Raw genomic sequence first — 20656 nt, forward strand, 5'->3', positions numbered from 1 at the left:
CAGGAGTTCGAGACCAGCCTGGCCAATATAGTGAAACCCCGTCTCTACTAAAAATACAAAAATTAGCCGGGAGTGGTGGTGTGCGCCTGTAGTCCCAGCTACTCGGGACACTGAGGCAGAAGAATTGCTTGAACCTGGGAGGCGGAGGTTGCAGTGAGCCGAGATCGTGCCACTGCACTCGAGCCTGGGCAACAGAGTGAGACTCCGTCTCAAACAAAAATTAGCTGGCCGTGGTGGGTGGTGGCGGGTGCCTGTAATCCTAGCTACTTGGGAGGCTGAGGCAGGAGAATCACTTGAACCCAGGAGGTGGAGGTTGCAGTGAGCCAAGATGGCGCCACTGCACTCCAGCCTAGGTAACAGAGTGAGACGCCATCTCAAAAAAAAAAAAAAAAAAAGAAAAATGTAATTGTGTTTTAAAATCTCTCATGAATTAGTTATGTCTTAATGTCATTAGTCACATTTTCATATAAAGAGACTGTACAATATGGTTTACTGAGAAAAGGATAATGACTCAAAATGCTGAGAATTATGTTGTAGCATCAGTTCAGACACTGATGAACCATGTACTCCTGGGCAAGACATTTCCCTTCTCTGTGCCTCACTTTTCCCTTGTATGAAATAAAGAGTTGTGTTAATTGAGTGATTTTCAGTTTTCAGATTGGTCTCTGTAAGATGGTCTGAGGAGGACTAAGCTGAGGCAAGAGAGGGGATGCTAGGGCAGCAGAACAGTGATCTTCTCTCCCCAACTCTTCCCACACTTCACAACAGAGAAGCTTGACATTTATGTGCTTTATGTTTCTTGGGGTTTCACTCAAGGTTTGCTTGGAAAAAAAAAGATTCTACTATTAAAAAGACAACTGATTTGAAACTGCTGACCTAAATGATCTCTTACAGTTCCAGTTCTGCAGGATTGTAGTTCTTAGCTAATACTGGCCGCTAAGCAGTTTTTACCAATCAGACGTTAGAGGGTCAGGTTGTTAAAAGACTGTTTGAAATGTGTGGTGAGAAGGTATAAAAGATCTGGCATTATTCTGCCACAACCCTAGAATCCCATGAGCCTACCCTGATCATATAGTAGGGTTTTGCAAAAATGCATACCTAGTCATGTAGTAGAGCCAGATTTAGATCTTGTGTGATCATAGTCTAACATTTTATTTGGTTGATGACTTGAATTACATTAAAAGTTATTTTTTTAATCATCACAATATCTTTAGTCAGAAATATATTATTTTATGCCTTCAAATGGATAGACATGCATACCACAAGTATTAATCATGCCAGAGTACTACAAAACAGTTGTAAAAAAACTTTTAACTCTTTTGCACTATTTTTATATATATATAAATATATATAAATATATATAAATATATATAAATATATAAATATATATATAAATATATATATATATAATATATAAATATATATATAAATAAATATATATATATAATATATAAAATCTTGACTATATATAATAGGAAGAGACCTTAAGATTGATTGTTCTTCCCTCAAGAACTGGTGCATCACATGAAGCACAGTAACACAGGTGAATGTGCAGAGTCTGGAAAGGTCCAGAGCCTGTACGTATCCCATGTTGAGGATAAGAATGTGAGCTCCAGCAGAGATACACATGTTCCTTTCAGTGTATGTATTTCAAATATGAAACATAGTCTTCAGTAAAACTTTTCATCATCAGTGAGTTTTAACCCGGGATGTCATTTCCCCTCACTCCACTGTATTAGTTTGGTAGGGCTGCTGTAACAAAATACGATAGGCTAGGTGGCTTAAACAACAGAAATTAATTTTTTCAGAGCTCCTAAGATCTAAGACCAAGGTTAGTTAAGCTTAGTTTCTTGTGAGGCCTCTTTTGGTGGCTTGCAGGTGGCCATCTTTCATTGTGTCCTTATATGGTCTTTTCTCTGAATGTGTTTTGTCTCTGGTGCCTTTTGTGTTCAGATTTCCACCTCTAATAAGGACACCGGTTAGATTGGATTAGGGTCCACCTGTATGACTTTGTTTAACCTTAATCACCTCTTTAAAGGCCCTGTCTCCAAATATTGTCACGTTCTGAGGTACTGGGGCTTGGGACTTCAACGTATGAATTTTGGGGGACACAGTTCAGCCCATAACCCCCCATGTCACCCTTCTTCTTAGGTCCCATTGAGAATCTCTGCTGTTTGTTTGACTTCTTCGCAGAAGAAGAGGAAAAAAGGAGAAGAATATTAGTATAGAACAGAACTGTTGCCAAAACGTTCCTCCTGGGCACTGTTTTAATTACAGGAAATTAGATGGCCATATTTAGGGTAGAAGTAGAAGTTCAGAGAAGGTAATGCTGAGCATCACATGCAAACATTTATTCCTCTTCATCATTCTTTGAGAGTGTGTCTGATATTAATATTGTTAATTAATATTGTCTAATTAATGCTGAATTCAGAAAAAAATTCAATGTGTTATGTTTCTGCTTTCCCATACTAACATATGGGCTCTTGCACTCTTTGAGAATGTGTTTCCCACTAATAACTTGAGTTAACAGACACAACTCTGAAACACATTCCACTTGGTTTTAGGCATTTATTTCAGGATGAATATGAATGGTAACTGAGATTTAAAATTTAACTAAAAATATTATTCTCCTTGTAGAAACATTTTCTATTAGCATTTTATGTTACTATATATTTATATGATCTTCCTATAGAATAGCAAACATCAGCAGATCTCAGGCAGACTGCAGGATGTCCGGCTCAAAAAGCAAACTCAAAAGACCGAGCTGGAAGTTCTGGATAAGCAGTGTGACTTGGAAATTATGGAAATCAAGCAACTTCAACAGGAACTTCAGGTAAGCCCTTCACTGCTAAATTGTTCTTAAACATGTACAATTAATAGTTCTTCTGGGCTGGGCACGGTGGCTCACGGCTGTAATCCTAGCACTTTGGGAGGCTGAGGCGGGTGGATCCCCTGAGGTCAGGAGTTCGAGACCAGCCCAGTCAGCAGGGCGAAACCCCATCTCTACTAAAAACACAAAAACATTAGCTGGGTGTGGTGGCGCATGCCTGTAATCCCAGCTACTTGGGAGACTGAGGCAGAAGAATCGCTTGAATCCAGGAGGCAGAGGTTGCAGTGAACCAAGATCGCACCTCTGTACTCCAGCATGGGCGATAGAGCGAGATTCCATCTCAAAACAAAACAAAACGAAACAGTTCTTCTAATAGAGTTTTGTTTTGGGGGTCAATAACCTTTGAGTCTTTGATAGGCTTGTGATCTAAATACACACAATCCTGTATACAATATCAGGAAGTCCATAGACCTACTAAAACTCTGCTAGATGTCTGGTTAAGTTTCGCTTAATATATATACATAAGTGGACATTTATCACTTTGAGTTTTAACTCTTTTTTTTTTCTTTTTATTAAGTATTTATTGATCATTTTTGGGTGTTTCTCGGAGAGGGGGATATGGCAGGGTCATAGGATAATAGTGGAGAGAAGGTCAGCAGATAAACACATGAACAAAGGTCTCTGGTTTTCCTAGGCAGAGGTCCCTGCGGCCTTCCGCAGTGTTTGTGTCCCTGGGTACTTGAGATTAGGGAGTGGTGATGACTCTTAAAGAGCATGCTGCCTTCAAGCATCTATTTAACAAAGCACATCTTGCACCGCCCTTAATCCATTTAACCCTGAGTTGACACAGCACATGTTTCAGAGAGCACGGGGCTGGGGGCAAGGCCATAGGTCAACAGCATCCCAAGGCAGAAGAATTTCTCCTAGTGCAGAACAAAATGGAGTCTCCTATGCCTACTTCTTTCTACACAGACACATTAACAATCTGATCTCTCTTTCTTTTCCCCACATTTCCCCCTTTTCTTTTCAAAAAAACCGCCATTGTCCTCATGGCCCATTCTCGATGGTCGCTGTCTCTTCGGAGCTGTTGAGTACACCTCCCAGACAGGGCGGCCGGGCAGAGGTGCTCCTCACTTCCCAGAGAGGGTGGCCGGGCAGGGGCGCTCCTCACTTTCCAGACGGGGAGGCCAGGCAGAGGCGCTTCTCACATCCCAGACGGGGCGGCCCGGCAGAGGCGCTCCTCACTTCCCAGACGGGGCGGCCGGGCAGAGGCGCTCCTCACTTCCCAGATGTTGGGCGGCCGGGCAGAGGTGCTCCTCACCTCCCAGACGGGGCGACCGGACAGAGGTGCTCCTCACTTCCCAGAGGGGGCGGCCGGGCAGAGGCGCTCCTCACATCCCAGACTATGGGCGGCCCGGCAGAGACGCTCCTCACTTCCTTTACGGGATGGCGGCCGGGCAGAGGTGCTCCTCACTTCCCAGACGGGGCAGCAGGGCAGAGGGGCTCCTCACATCCCAGACGATGGGCGGCCAGGCAGAGACGCTCCTCACTTCCTAGAAGGGGTGGCGGCGGGGCAGAGGCTGTAATCTTAGCACTTTGGGAGGCCAAGGCAGGCGGCTGGGAGGTGGAGGTTTTAGCAAGCCAAGATCACGCCACTGCACTCCAGCCTGGGCAACATTGAGCACTGAGTGAGCGAGACTCCGTCTGCAATCCCAGCACCTCAGGAGGCCCAGGTGGGCAGATCACTTGGGGCCAGGAGCTGGAGACCAGCCCCCGTGAACACGGCGACACCGCGTCTCCACCAAAAATACAAAAAGCAGTCAGGCATGGCAGCGCGTGCCTGCAATCCCGGGCACTCGGCAGGCCGAGGCAGGAGAATCACAGGAGCCCGAGGCAGGGAGGTTGCAGCGAGCTGAGATCACGGCAGTACAGTCCAGCTTCGGCAACAGAGGGAGACCGAAGAAAGAAGGAGAGGGAGACCGAAGAGAGGGAGACCGAAGGGGGGGGGAGGGGGAGGGGGAGACGGAGAGGGAGAGCTTTTTTTTTTTTTTTTTTGAGACAGAGTCTCGCTCTGTCCGAGTTTTAACTCTTTAACAATGTTTATGCATTCTTAATTCATTACTTTTGCTATAACAAAAGACCTTAGACTGGGTAATTTATAAACAACAGAAATTTATTACTCATAGTTCTAGAGACTGAGAAGTCCAAGATCAAGGTGTTAGCAGATTCAGTGTCTGATGAGGGCTTGCTGTCTCCTTTAAAACTAGTGCCTTCTTGCTGCGTCTTCACATGCAGAAAGGGTAAGGCAGTCCCTTCAACTTCCTTTATAAGGGCAGTCATCTCATTCATGAGTGTGGAGCCTCCTAAAGCCCTACTTCTTAATACTACTGCATTGGGAGTTAGGTTCCAACATATGAATGTTGGGGACATACCAACATTCAGACCATAACGTACATTAAAATAAGGTTATTGCTGCTAATTTTAGGAAATTTTGACTTAAAGTTATTCTTTTTAAAATTACGATGAGAACTTGAATATGTCCCTTGGGGTCCGGGTAATTCTCTTCTTTACTTGTGCAGTAGGGTCTGGTTCAATCATTACTATTTGCAGAATGGGGCTGTGGAAGCATTCTGCATCTCTAGAGTTCTCTTACCCGATTTCTCTTGCTGCATGGACTGGCAATTAATCAGTCTTTTTGCTTTGTTACAGGAGAGATAAACAAAAGCCAAAAATATTTTCTGTCTGATTTAAACCTGCTTTCCTAGTTTTTAGTCCCTTTTTGTTTTTTCCTCCCTCTGTCACCCAGGCTGGGGTGCAGTGGCGTGATCTCAGCTCACTGCAACTTCTGCCTCCCAGGCTCAAGCAATTCTCCTGCCTCAGCCTTCTGAGTAGCTGGGATTACAGGCACCCACCACCACACCTGGCTAATTTTTGTGTTTTTTGTGGAGATGGGGTTTCACCATGTTGACCAGGCTGGTCTTGAACTCCTGACCTCAAGTGATCCACCTGCCTTGGCCTCCCAAAGTGCTGAGATTACAGGCGCGAGCCACCGCACCCAGCTTTTAGTCCCTCTTTGAGATACACATATTCATCCTGAAGTTTCATGGCATGCTTACACATACCATCTAGCACAGGTCTGCTGTCATTCATCAGTAAGCTGAAAATTGTAGGCTTGTGGACACACCCCATTTACAAAGGCTTTCTGCATTGCCTTTTAATTTCAGCCAGTCACTCAAAATTGATTTTGGCTTAAATATGTCTTGGTATAATTCCATTCTAGTTGATTCATAAGTTGTAAGCAGTTTACAACTGTGTATTATTTCTAAAATAAGTTTCAAAGATGAGTAAATCCTGTTTTAAAGTTTTCAAAAAAAACTCTTGGACAATATTATAACATTGTAATCAGGTACTATTTTTTCTTTTTATAAGGAATATCAGAATAAGCTTATCTATCTGGTACCTGAGAAGCAATTATTAAATGAAAGAATTAAAAACATGCAGTTCAGTAACACACCTGGTAAGTCTCTAAGGTTTGTGTGATTACTTTTATCCTTTTCTGAATGACTGTATCAGTCACATTTTTTTAAAATTAAAAAAAGTATTCTGTTATAAATAACACTTTTTGCCTGTAAGTTTAAAGTTTCAAAATAACATGAAAAATATCCCAGATGTTAGAGCATTTTTAGTGATAAAAAGTAGATAAAAATAAAATAGTAATGACTGTGGTATGACTTCATATTTTGATATTTTTATGTATATAATTGAAATATCAAATAAAGTGTTAGACTATAAGATATAAATTTGGCCCTAACATAAGACTACATGTGCATTTTGAAAAGTCCTGCACTGATTTTAAAGAACTGTTCAGGAGGAGGCTTTACAGTGGGGCCGCACCTGGGATTCTAGGGTGTTAGCGTGCAGCAGTCATAGGCTTAAGCAGGATGGTATGCTCTGCCCAGACCCTTTATATTATCTAACTCTGTGCTTCATACAAAGAATTTTACCATTTTGGCTCTCTGACACCTGTGGAACAAAACATTCCAGGATCATTTATGGGATTGTAACTGTTTTTGTTTTTGCTCAGGTCCCAATGAGAAAACTGAAAAAAATTCTCTGTATTGGGTACCATGCCAATAAAAGCGTAGCAGAAACAAGGTTTATTTAAAGAAAAGTAAATCTGCAGATATTGTGTTACACCTGACTAAAGTATCCTAAATGCCACTCATTGAGTCTCTATCAAGTCAGTTTTTCCATTGTAGGTCTCTTTATTATACTTTTGACTGTTTACGAAGTTCAATAAATAGTATCCCCTTCTTTGCACAAGTTCTGAACAAATTAAGAAATAAGGCAAAGGAGCAAGACAAATGAGAAACCAAATCACTGCCTCATTATTGATGAAGCTGATTCTAGGCAGCATGGTTTATCTGTGGGTGGTATAGTTGCACCTATAAAACACTGGATGCATGAACAAAGTAGAATGCAGGTTTCCTGTGGGCAGTTAAGTCTCTAGAGAGTGAGGGCTTAGGAGGAGTCTAGGCTGTATATTCCTAGATCTTTATCTTGAGCTCACTAGTTAGTGAAAGGAAGGAAAGAAGCTGGGATTGTTGGGCTAGTGCAGGGCCCTTCACGTGGAAGAAATATCAGAAATAAAGTTCACGCTTGTGAACTATTTTTATTGTGTCTCCTGCCTTCCACTGATGTGGTCTATCCGTGTCCCTGCTCAGACAGTGTTCCTTATACTTGGTTCTTTCCTGTTCAAAGTATATTAGCCCCCACCTCTACACAGGCATTCCAGAGACAGGGTGAGCCAACCCACCTGATTTGCAAAGTGGCAGAAATATATCTTTATTATTGTCATCATTGTTGTCATTGTTGTTCCTATTTGAATTGTGAATAAAATGTAGAATATGTCTTATTGAGGACGTGATGGGGCTATTCTTTCTCTGTGGAATGTAATCCAGTGCAGCTGTTACCTATTTATTTATTTAGCCATAGGCCAATTCAAAATAGGAAGCTTTTGTTTGGGCTTTGAAAAGTACCGTGTATCCCTTAGACTCCTCTCTCTATAACAGTTGCCATTTAAGATTACCAGCCATGTGCCAAGCACTGTGTGAGTCAGTTTTGATGCATTCTTTCCTTTAATCTTTACAGTAACCATGTGATATAATTATTATTCCCATTGTGCAGCTCAGGAAAACTGAGGTTCAGAGAGATTAAGTAGTTACCCAGGATGGTACAATCATGGTACTCAAATTCATGTCTGACTGTAAAGCCCACTGTACTACCATGTTGTTTCTTTGCCTTATTTTCCAGTCACCCAGCATAGTGCTCATATATATCATCAAATTTGGTATTAAAACATGCATTATTAGTGATATACATTGTTATGAATAAAGAAGAAATATGGGCCGGGTGCAGTGGCTCACGCCTGCAATCCTAGCACTTTGGGAGGCCAAGGCAGGCGGATCATGAGGTCAAGAGATCGAGATCATCCTGGCCAACATGGTGATATGCCGTCTCTACTAAAAAATACAAAAATTAGCTGGGCATGGTGGTGCATGCCTGTAGTCCCAGCTACTCAGGAGGCTGAGGCAGGAGAATCACTTGAACCTGGGAGGCAGAGGCTGCAGTGAGCTGAGATCACGCCACTGCCCTCCAGCCTGGTGACAGAGCGAGACTCCGTCTCAAAAAAAAAAAAAAAAAAAAAAAGGAAGAAGAAATATGCAGCTATAACACTTTGCTAATAGACGTGAAGGATTCCTGAATAGGCTGGACACTGTGGCTCATGCCTGTAATCCCAGCACTTTAGGGTGCTGAGGTGGGCAGATCACTTGAAGCCAGGAGTTTGAGACCAGCCTGGCCAATGCGGTGAAACCCCATCACTGCTAAAAATACAAAAATCAGCAGGGGTGGTGGCACGCATATGTGGTCTCAGCTACTAGGAAGGTTGAAGCATGAGAATCACTTGAACATGGGAGGCAGAGGTTGCAGTGGGCCGAGATCGTGCCACTGCACTCCAGCCTGGGCAATAGAGTGAGACTCTGTCTCAAAACAAAATAAAAAAATAAAGATTCCTGAATAATTGGAGACATTTTATGTTCCTAAATGAACTAGCTTAGTATTATACTATACTATACCATACATCAATACTATGTCAGTTCTCTCCTAATTCATATATTCAGTTCTTTTTGGGTTTCTTTAAATGAAACTTGGCAAGATAACTGACAAATTCATCTAGAAAATAAATTGTGCAAGATTAGGCAAAACTTGAAAAAGAAAAAACTTTGGTAGGGGGGAGGAGACTAACCCTATCAGATATCAAAACATAAGATATGAACGTTAGAGTGCCTAAAATAGTGTGTTATTGATCAGAAATAGAAAAGTAGAACAATGGAATTGAATAGAGTCTAGAAAAAAGTCCATGCATGTATGGCAACCTAGGATAAGATAAAGTTGGCACTTAACATTAGTGGGGAAAGGATGGGCTTTCAGTAAGTGATTTGAGGGACAGTGGATTATCTGAAAGAGTTGCAGGGGAGCTCTTTACCGCTCTCTATGTACAGAAATAAATTCTAGATAAATTAGGAGGCTAAACATAAAAACAACTTAAAAACCATTATAAAACAGGAAAATATTTTATAATCTTGGTATCTCTTTAAACAATATATAGAGTCATGAAGAAAAATACTTACAGATTTGATGATTAAAAATGAAAACATCATAATGAAAGACAGCATAAACACTAAAAAATTTGAAGTACATGTAATACAAGAATTTAGAGCTTCTACAAATCAAAAATTAAGACAGCCCAATGGAAAAATATAGGCAAAGGATAAACCTAACAATTCAAGACTGTGGCCAGAAACATAAATAGATGTTTCTTTGACTTCACTGGTTATCAAGAAAATACAAATTAAAATAGCAATCAGGTTTATTTTTTGCCAATTAGCAAAAATGAAAAAAATATTGATAATATCCAGTATAGATGAGGGTTTGCAGAAACAGGTATTGTTGGTGTCATAAATTGATAACAGCTTTTTTGGAATAGTAGTTTGGCAATTTCTGTCAAAATTTAAAGTGTGCATTAACAGAATGAAAGAAGTCTACGAGCCACGTGATCATCTCCATAAATAACAGAATGAGTATTTGACAAAGTTTAACATCCTTTCATGATAAAAACTCTCAAAAAAATAGATATAGAAGGAATTTTCTTCAACATAATAAAGGCCATTTATGAAAAGCTCATAGCTATCATAATCAATGGGGGGAAACTGAAGACTTTTCATCTAAGATAGGGGTGTCTAATCTTATGGCTTCCCTGGGTCACATTGGAAGAAGAGTTGTCTTGGGCCACACATAAAATCCACTAACACTGATGATAGCTGATGAGTGCTAAAAAAATCTCATAATGTTTTAAGAAAGTTTATGAATTTGTGTTGGGCCACATTGAAAGCCATCCTGGGCTGCATGTGGCCCATGGCCTACAGGTTGGATAAGCTTGATCTAAGATCTGGTATGAGGTAGGGATATGCACTTTCACCACTTCTGTTCAACATAATGCTGGAAGTACTAGCAAGACTACTCAGACAAGAAAAAGGAATAAAATACATTTAAATTGTAAAAGTAGTAGTAAAATCATCCCTGTCTGCAGATGACATGATCCTATATGTTGAAAACCCTAAAGACTGCAATAAAACTTAAAACTAATATGTGAATTGAGTAAAGTTGTAGGACACAAAATCAGCATACAAAAATCAGTTGCATTTTTTACACCAATAAGTATTCAAAAAAGAGATCAAGTAAATAAAATTATTCATGACAGCATCAAAAATAATTAAATACTTAGGAATAAATTTGACCAAGGAGGGGAAAGATCTGTAACTGAAAACTAATTGATGGGAGAAATTGAAAAAGGCATAAATAAATGGAAGGATACTCCATGTTCATGTATTGGAAGAATTAATATTTTAAAAATTATCTGTACTACCCAAAGCAATATACAGATTCAACACAATATCAAAATTCAAATAGCATTTTCACAGAAATAGAAAAAGCAATTTTAAAATGTATATGGAATCACAGAAAACTTCAAATAGCCAAAGCAATCATGAGAAAGAAAAACAAAGTTGGAAGCATCACACTGCCTGTTTGCAAATATTTTGAAGCTATAGTAATCAGAAAGTGTGGTACTGGCATAAAAACAGACATAGGGACAATATGGATGAACCTGCAAGATGTTACATTAAGTGAAGTAAGCCAAGCACAGAAAGACAAATATGGTATGACTTCATTTATTTGTGGAGTGTATATATTTATCCATAAAAGTAGAGAATAAAATGGTGGCTACCAGGGCTGGTGAGAGAAAAGGGGATCACTGAGAGAGTTTGCTCAAAGGAAATCAACATTTCAGTTAGATAGGAGGAATAAGTTCAAGAAATCTATTCTACAACTTGGTGACTATAGTTAATAATAGTGCATTGTATTCTTGAAAGTTGCTAAGAGAATAGATTTTAAGTGTTCTCACCACAAAAATGGTAAGTATGTGAGGTAATGTATATGTTAATTAGCTCAATTTAGCCATTTTACAATGTATACATATTTCAAAACAACATGCATACTATAAATACAAGTTTTTATTTGTTGATTACAAAAGACATAGATTTACAGAATAGAGATAATTAACATACACATTATATTAATTGGCTCAATTATGCATATGTTAATTAGCTCAACTTAGCCATTTTACAATGTATACATATTTCAAAACAACATGCATACAATATATATACAATTTTTTGTCAATTACAAGACATACAGACTTATGAAATAGAATAGAGAGCCCAAAAATAAACCCAAGTATATATGGTCAACTAATTTTTGACAAGGGTATCAAGAAGACACAATGGGAAAAGGTAGCCTCTTCGATAAATGGTATTGGGAAAACTGGATATCCACCTGCAAAAGAATGAAATTGTACCCTTATACCATACTCAAAAATTAGCTCAAAATGGATTAAACGTAAGACATGAAACTGTAAAACTCCTAGAAGAAAACATTGACAAAAGCTCTTTGACATTGGCCTTGGCAATGATTTTTTGGATATTACATCAAAAGCTCAGGAAACAAAAATAAACAAGTGGGACTTCATCAAACTAAAAAGCTTCTGCACAGTAAAGGAAACAATCAAGATGAAAAGGCAGTCTGTGGAATGGGAGAAAATACTTGTGAGCCATGTATCTGATAAGTGGTTTATATCCAAAATACAAGGAATATATATAACTCAGTACCAAAAAACAACCCAATTTCAAAATGGGCAAAGGACTTGAGTGGACATTTCTCCAAAGAAGACCTAAAAATGGTAAAGAGGTATTTAAAAAGGTACTTGACATTATTAATCATCAGGGAAATGCAGATCTAAACCACATTGAAATACAATATCACCTCACACCTGGTAGGATGGCTGTTATCAAAAAGATCAGAGATAATGAGTGGTAGTGAGCATGTGGGGACAAGGGAACCCATGTACACTGTTGGAGGAATGTAAATTGGTATAGTTGTTATGGAAAACAGTATGAAGGTTTCTAAAAAAAATAAGATAGAACTCTTGTATGATCCAGCAATCTCACTTCTGAATATATATTCAAAGGAAACAAAATTACTGTCTCAAAGAGATATTTGCACTCCCTTATGCTAAATGCAGTAAGTCAGTTACAGAAAGACAAATACTGCATGGCCTCACTTTCATATAAAATCTAAAAATGTTGAACTCCTATGCAGAAACTGAGAATAGAAGAGTGGTTACCAGGGGTTAGAGGGAGGGGGAAACAATCAGTGGGTACAGACCAACATCTACCCATACCAGTCAGAAAGGTAGTAATATAAATTATGCAGTAGCCATAATGTAAACTACTATGGAGCAGTTAAAAGAATGAACTAGATCTATTTGTCCTGATTGATAAGATATCTTATTAAATTGAAAGCAACTTGCACAGCAATGTAGACAATATGATTCTGTTAAAACCCATGGAAATAAAAGTTGAATATGTACACATCTAAATGTAAATGCCTAAAAGGGGGATGAACTTGCAGTTGAAATGGAGGCCTTTTAATTTTCTACTCTGTATGTTTCATTTTATTTAAATTTTGTACTTCTGTACTTTAAAAATATGATAAAGTTAAAAATAGACATTTAAACAGATAATATTGCTATTTTAATTTATTGTAATGTATTCCTCATTATATATTTCCATCTGGTTTCTTCATCCCTGCATGAATATGTAAAAAAAAGATAATATAAAATGAAACCTTCTGTTCTTACCTCCTAAAATAATGTTACTAAATAATCCAGTTAGTAATACTTATTGAATCTTTGCTGTGAATATTTCCCTGTTCTTGGGAGCACTAAGAATAAATGGAAAGCTACTTTAACTATAGTTTCTATTAATTGAGTATTAACTGTGGACCAGAGTATACAATGGCTTTATATCCATCACCTCATTTAATGTAGTATGATGCTCATTGTATAGATGAAAAGCCTAAGGATTCGATTGGTGAAGCATCTTTCCTAAAGTAGAATTTCACTTCAGAATGCAGAACCAAGGCTTATAACCATTTCCTGTGATGCTCTTTCCAGCGTATAATCTGGGAAGTGGAAATAACAACTGAGTGTTTTCTCTTGTACTGGTCTACATTATGTGTATACATCCTTCCTATTGGTCTAGTTACATCAATCTGACCAAACAGTAAATGGCATGCTGGTAATGACTTATGAACTTCTGCAAAATGTAAACTGTCTGATGTTTGTTTTTCAGATTCAGGGGTCAGTTTACTTCATAAAAAATCATTAGAAAAGGAAGAATTATGCCAAAGACTTAAAGAACAGTTAGATGCTCTTGAAAAAGAAACTGCATCTAAGCTATCAGAAATGGATTCTTTTAACAATCAACTAAAGGTATTTATTTTTGATACTATTTATTTTTAGGTAACTACCTTCTTACCTTCATTATCTTGATTTAATAGAATAAATAGCTAAAGCTATTATATGTATTACATTTTCATAATTTATTTTATAATTTCAACTATACAAGAATTTCAAGATTGTTTTTAATGTTCTAGTTATATGACATAGTGTCATATAACTAAACATATACTTTATCACAGTTTACAGTTTTTGATGACTATGTGCTGTTTGTATTGGCATCTATACATTTCCAGAACAATTGCCATTGTCAGTATTACAGAACTGATCTCAGCCAACGTTATCCTAGGCAATTTTCAAAAATGGGAAATATGGAAAATTTGAAATAGTTTAGGTGGTAGAGGCTCTTTTAACACAGTTTTTATTTTGTTTCCTTGTTAAGTGTAATTTAATTAACCTTTGTTAAATAATGCAATAATCAGTGAAATCTAGAACAGAATCTGGCACTGTAAACTTTGCACGAAAAGCACGTTAATGATTCATTGTTTGCCGCAGTGGCAGAGCAGATGTCCAAAACATAGACTGTCTGCATATCATTCACCACAGTATTCATTGTACACTGAAGCCATACCTATGAAAGAAACTAAAAACCAGACTCATGGCATAGAATGTAAATTTGAGAATAGTCTTCAGTTATTCCTTTGCTAACAATATAAAGTTTCCAGAGCATAAGGTATTCTCTGTAAGAAATAAAGCTTTTCATAAAGCTTTTGTACAAGAAATCTCTCTCTTCATATGGCTTTTATCATGCTGACTTATTTAAAATAACATTAACACCAAATATAGAATAAACAGCATGCTAAAGAAAGGACAACATACTGGCTTCAGGTAAGGAAAGGGAATTTGAGGTGAACAATATTAATAATACACTTTACACAAGCATATATTCAGTAGAAAAAAATTTTATAGAAAACCAAATCATTTGTTATTGCTGGTTAGACAAGCCAGGCAACTTATCTTCCCTATATTATTTCTTTAAAAAATCTATGTAATTGGGCGTGGTGGCTCATGCCTTGTAATCCCAGCATGTTGGGAGGCCAAGGTGGGCGGATCATGAGGTCAAGAGATCGAGACCAGCCTGGCCAACATGGTGAAACCCTGTCTCTACTAAAAATACAAAAATTAGCTGGGCGTGGTGGTATGCACCTGTAGTCCCAGCTACTCGGGAGGCTGAGGCAGGAGAATCGCTTGAACCTGGGAGGTGGAAGTTGCAGTGAGCTGAGATCGCGCCACTGCACTCCAGCCTGGCGACAGAGTGAGACTCCATCTCAAAAAAAAAAAAAAAAAAAAAAAAATCTGTACATAGTTTAATTGGCTTTTTATCTGCCTTATCTTACAGTGTGGGAATATGGATGACTCTGTTCTTCAGTGCCTTTTGTCCCTGCTAAGCTGTCTCAACAACCTCTTCCTCTTACTTAAGGTTATTTTCTAATATCTAGCTTCTTTTCTTTGAGTTACTTTACTGTTTTATTTTTTTAAAACTAGACTATTCTTTGCCTTTATCTGAGTATCTTTGTTTGAAATAACATATACAATATAAGCCTTTTTTTTTCTGTTTGCTTGAATATCCTTCTGCTATCTGACTGCCTGTTTGAGTCTAATGCCAGAAGTCAGTAAGGTTGCCTGTCACAGTAACCTTTCTCAAAAGAAGCCCAGGACACTTAGAAATATAACCTGGTTCCTTTACAACATCCCTGTGAGTCGGTTAACTGATAAAGATGATTACTAACTCAATTCAAAGGAAAATGTGAGATTAAATCACTTACCCATATCATTGAAAATCAGTGTTTAAAATAAAACTTAACACTTTATGAAATCTAGGGCAAGTTTATGTCATATGCACCAAGCTGCTTCCTAATACTGTCGTAAGGACAATTTTAAAGAACCAATAATGCAGGGACAACTTTAGTCAGGTCTAGTTACCAGGCTCATATTTAGACATGCTTGCACATCAGATAAAAATGTTTAAATTATATAAAAACTATTTATCTTTGCCATATATAACGTAGAGTATTAAAATATTTTAATAGAGCTTAAAGAAATGTGCTTTATGTTTACTGCTTGCTGACTCTAGTAGATTTTGACTACACATTTTACTCAGTACTAAAATGGATGGCAATAGGGCATCCATTTGCCTATATGCATATATGCATATATGCATATATATTCCACAGTGAAGACAGAAACATGATAAGTAGAGTTCATTTGTTACCTGAGCAAAGTAGGGCAAATTGGAAAGATGGTACCAGCAGGGGACCCATATTTTAGCCTTTATGGTTATGGCATGAATGGCCAGATTATATGGTTTTTAGAACTTCTGCTATGGATTGCATAGAAACTAAACTAAGTTTCTTCATCTGTAAAGTGAAGTTTAATGATGATTTGTGGACTGTTCTCCCTCACAGAGTCTGGTTCTTTCAGTTAGCATTTGATTCTCCACAGGCCAGCAGTTATTCTTGTCCCTTGTTTTACTTTGTTCCTTCTGCTTCCTGCCTTCCAGACTTACACTGCTTATTGATACTTTCATCAGAGCAATTTAGGAAACTAAAGAGATATGAAATCTATACTGTCAGAGCAGTCAGGAGACTGTGTTGTCACAGAAAGCAAGAAAAGAGGTCTTCTGTAGTTACTAGAAAATGATACAGAGTTATTAGTTAACATAGTACTAAAAAATATTGGCCAGGTGCGGTGGCTCACGCCTGTAATCCCAACACTTTGGGAGGCTGAGGCAGGCGGATCACCTGAGGTCAGGAGTTTGAGACCAACGTGGCCAACATGGTGAAACCCCGTCTCTCCTAAAAATATAAAAAATTATCCGGGCATAGTGGCGGATGCCTGTAATCCCAGCTACTCAGGAAGCTAGGTGGGAGAATTGCTTGAACCTGGGAGGTGGAGGTTGCAGTGAGCCGAGGTCGCACCATTGCACTCCAGCCTGGTCAACAAGAGCAAAACTCCGTCTCAAAAAAAAAAAAGAAAAAGAAAAAAAGAAAAATATCCATTGAATTTGTCAAAAAGGAAACTTTTGAAGACCTTGCTAAAAGTGCCATTTCACTTGAGTGATAAGCAGAAGCTGGATTGCAGTGGATCAGGAATGAGTAAGAGTTGAGGAAGGGTTAAGTGAGTAGCAACAACTCCTAGAATGAAAAGAAAAAAGCATGGGGGTCAAAGGAAAATGTTTTTTTTTTTTTTTTTTTTTTGCTTTAAGAAAGACTTGAAGGAAATAGTAAAGAGAAAAGAAAGGAGGAGGCAGGGGGAAAGAGAGAAAGATTGAGATTGTGGTAATTGATGGAGCAAAGTCTGAAGAAGCAGATTAAGATGGAATGGAGAGCACAGATTAAAGGATTAGATAAAAAGAATAATTTCAGTGTAACATACGGGGAGAAGATGGATATGAATGCAGTTAAATTTGTTGGTAAGAGAGTAGGAAGTTGACAGTGAAACGGGAAAGGTTCCCTTGTCCCCCTCGAAGGGCAAGTGATGGGGGTGTGGCTCACTTCTTCAGTGCCCCCCTGCTCAAACCTCTAGGGGAGCATACAGATGGGCAGGCTGTGGGGCTCTGACCCCACGGCAGTGTCTAGGGGTGAATGTTTACAGCTGAAGCCCCAGTGGGGGTGTGTTACGGAGTGCTCTTTTAGTTTGCCGTCTATAGGTGGTTTGTGTTACCCAGCTCAGTTAGACCCCCTTACTTATCACAAGAACAGAACAGAGGGATTTCTGTATCCCAGGGTTTCTTGCCTTGGTGTACTGGAAGAATTGGATCACACGTGGGCTTGGAGAATGAATGCAAGGTTTTATTGAGTAGAAGTAGCTCTCAGCAGATGGGGGAGCAGGAAGGGAGATGGTTTTACCCTGGAGTCGGGCCACAACCTGACTTCTCACTGCTCCAGCCAAACTCCGCGTTGTTCCTCTGGTCAGTGGCCTGCTGGTGCCTGTTGACATGCTCTTCCACCAGCGTGCTCTTGATGACCAGCTGCTTGTGTCATCTTCTGCCGATGTGTTCCTCACAACGTCCAGCCACTTACGTCTCTGCCTTTTTAGGATCTCGGGTTTTTATAGGCACAGGATTGGTGGCGTGGCAGGCCAGGGTGGTCTTGGAAGATGCAACATTTGGGTGCGAAGGCAGGAGTGCCTGTCCTCACCTAGGTTCATGGGCATAGGCCCGAGGGTGAAGCCCTAGCCAGGGACCCGCCTTTCTCTACCCAGTACTTCCCTGGCCCACTCCCATATCGACAGCTTCAAGACTTAAAATCAGAGGTAAGTTGGACCATCAGAAAGAATCTTCTTGGGTAGAGGAGGACGTGATATAACTCAACCTAGGCCAGAAGAAGAGGGGTGGAGATGCAGGAAGTGCTATTGATTTTTTGAGATGGAAAGATGAGAGAGCTGCAGTCTGATGGCCTAATGAGGCAAGGTTTATAGCTGGTAGTGAGGAGAATGGATGGAAGATTAGGAAGTTTCAGGAGAGAAACAGGCATGAAATAGACATCTCAGTGCAGATATGCAAGCTTAGTAGAGGAAAACCTAAGTGTACTGAGCAAAGTTGAATGTCTTTTTTAAGTTGGAGGTGATGTATTTAAATTGAAAACAGTATGCCTAATTGTGTGATTTTTCCTCACCAATGTTCAGCTGTTTAGGTATAAGCACAGAGAAAGATGATGAAATAGGTTCATGGTTCACACAGGTTTGAGGTTTTAATAGACATGCACAAAGAGAGAGGGACAAAAGAGTTACAGATCTTGACAAAAGCATTATGATCAAGATGAGCTCTGAAACATGAACTAGACATGAAGGATGTGAAGAGAGGAAGGGGGTTAATAAAGAAAGAGAATGATGGGAGTCAACAGAATGGTCTCAGTGAGGTTGAAAACCTATTGATGGCTAGGCGTGGTGGCTCACGCCTATAATCCCTGCACTTTGGGAGGCTGAGGTGGGTTGATCACCTGAGGTCAGTAGTTCGAGACCAGCCTGGCCAACATGATGAAACCCTGTCTCTACTAAAAATACAAAAAATTAGCTGGGTGTGGTGGCACACGCCTTTAATCCCAGCTACTCAAGAGGCTGAGGCAGGAGAACTGCTTGAATCTGGGAGGTGGAGGTTGCAGTGAGGCAAGATCATGCCACTGCACTCCAACCAGGGCAACAAGAGCAAAACTGTCTCAGAAAAAAACAAACAAACAAACCCTATTGATATAGGTGTACCAGGTATAAGAAAAGTTCGAAGGGTAAGAACTTACGTTTGAAGAATGGGATATTTGGTTAATGGTAGTTCTGTTTCTGATTAGTAAGACTCAGGGTGTAATAATGGGAATGATGGATTAAGTAGAGTTAAAAAGGTCATTGATGAAGAGATCAGCCTGAGAGTTGAGGTTTGGATTGCATCATTTATGTGGATATCAAAGACTTAGAGAATAGTGAGGTGAGTGAGAGAATAGTGAGGTGAGTGAATGACCAGGTGACTAATGGATGACAATAAAAAGGAAGGAGAGAATGGTATTGCTGGATGGTAGGAGCCCCAGAAAAGCATGGAGCTGGTAAGAGTGAGGGGGAAATAACCATCTGAAAGTGGCAATGAAGAGCAAGGAAAATACCATAGTTATCCTCTGACCCTGATGTAAATGGAGTATATGATAATAAACTGAGAGAGGACTAGTGGAAAAGTAGTATCCCGAGGGATCAGCCAAGAAAGTGAAGAGGTAAGAGAATTTTCGTTCAGAGGATTGTTAGCCGTACGATAGTTTCCTGATCACATAGAGGAAGTTCCAGGAGAGTGGAGAAGTTTGAGGAGAGAATGAGTAGGGGATTGGGTCAGATTAAGGGATAAACAGCAGTGTAGAGATAAGAATTCAGGTGATAAGGAATGAGAAGAAAGGCTATGTCTTATCAGTAGGTGAGATGGAACTGGTCCTGATAGTGTTGGAGGAGGGCAGGCACTTAGTTCTAATGCTGTGGTCCTTTGTGATAGTAGAGCACCTGGTCTCACTCCTTTAGTCTTAGGTTAATCACTCCTTTAGGCTACTTGTAGTGACAACAGAAGTAAAATATTTAAAATTATTTATCTTAGAATGTTATGTTTTACTGGAACCTGCAATATGCATGTATAGAATTAATAATTTTTACTCTTTTGGTCAAGTTATGCGAAGACAAATAAAAAAGCCAGTGGATTCAAAAGTGAAACATTTGACAGGCCATTATACCATTAAGAAAATTCACACATCTGGCCAGGTGCTGTGGCTTACGCCTGTAATCCCAGCACTTTGGGAGGCTGAGGCAGGTGGATCATGAGATCAGGAGTTCTTGACCAGCCTGGCCAACATAGTGAAACCTCATCTCTACTAAAAATACAAAAAATTAGCCGGGCATTGTGGTAGGTGCCTATAGTCCCAGCTACTTGGGAGGCTGAGGCAGGTGAATCACTTGAACCCCGGAGGCAGAGGTTGCTGTGAGGTGAGATTGTGCCACTGTACTCCAGCCTGGGCAACAGAGCGAGACTCCGTCTCAAAAAAAAAAAAAAAAAAAAAAAAAAGAAAATTCACACATCTTTAGCAGTGAAGTGCAACGAAAACTGTACTGGCCTAGGAATCTAAAAAAGTGAACTCTAGTCTTATCCATGCCACTTGCCAGTTGTGTAACGATCTGTCATTTACCCTCCAAATTTTGCTTTCTTCCTTTACAAAACATGCTGACATTATCTGCCTGTCTTCTTTGCAAAGTCATATGATTAAATGAGATCACATATAGATGGAAATGCTTTGTAAACTCTTATATACAAATATTTTTGTTATTTGTGAAAAAACAAAATTATTTTCTCCCACTCTTCTTAAGAAAAGGGTTGTCAGAATCTCCAAAAT

At 39.3% G+C, this 20656-nt stretch overlaps 1 protein-coding gene across 12 annotated transcripts in view; it reads left to right on the forward strand.

Moving 5' to 3' along the window:
- Positions 1–20656, forward strand: part of ITSN2 (intersectin 2) — a 158389-nt gene that overhangs the window by 61530 nt on the left and 76203 nt on the right. For 11 of the 12 annotated variants that reach the window (XM_054548300.2, XM_063713756.1, XM_054548302.1 and 8 more), the window contains exons 14-16: positions 2693–2833; positions 6260–6347; positions 13642–13781. In XM_054548300.2, the coding sequence (XP_054404275.1) occupies positions 2693–2833; positions 6260–6347; positions 13642–13781 (369 nt within the window). Of the gene's footprint in view, positions 1–2692; positions 2834–6259; positions 6348–13641; positions 13782–15147; positions 15229–20656 lie in introns of all 12 variants that reach the window. The other variant, XM_054548304.1, reaches the window with a different exon arrangement.

Source organism: Pongo abelii, chromosome 12 (assembly GCF_028885655.2).
Source record: "Pongo abelii isolate AG06213 chromosome 12, NHGRI_mPonAbe1-v2.0_pri, whole genome shotgun sequence".
In the NCBI taxonomy this organism is placed as follows: domain Eukaryota; kingdom Metazoa; phylum Chordata; class Mammalia; order Primates; family Hominidae; genus Pongo; species Pongo abelii.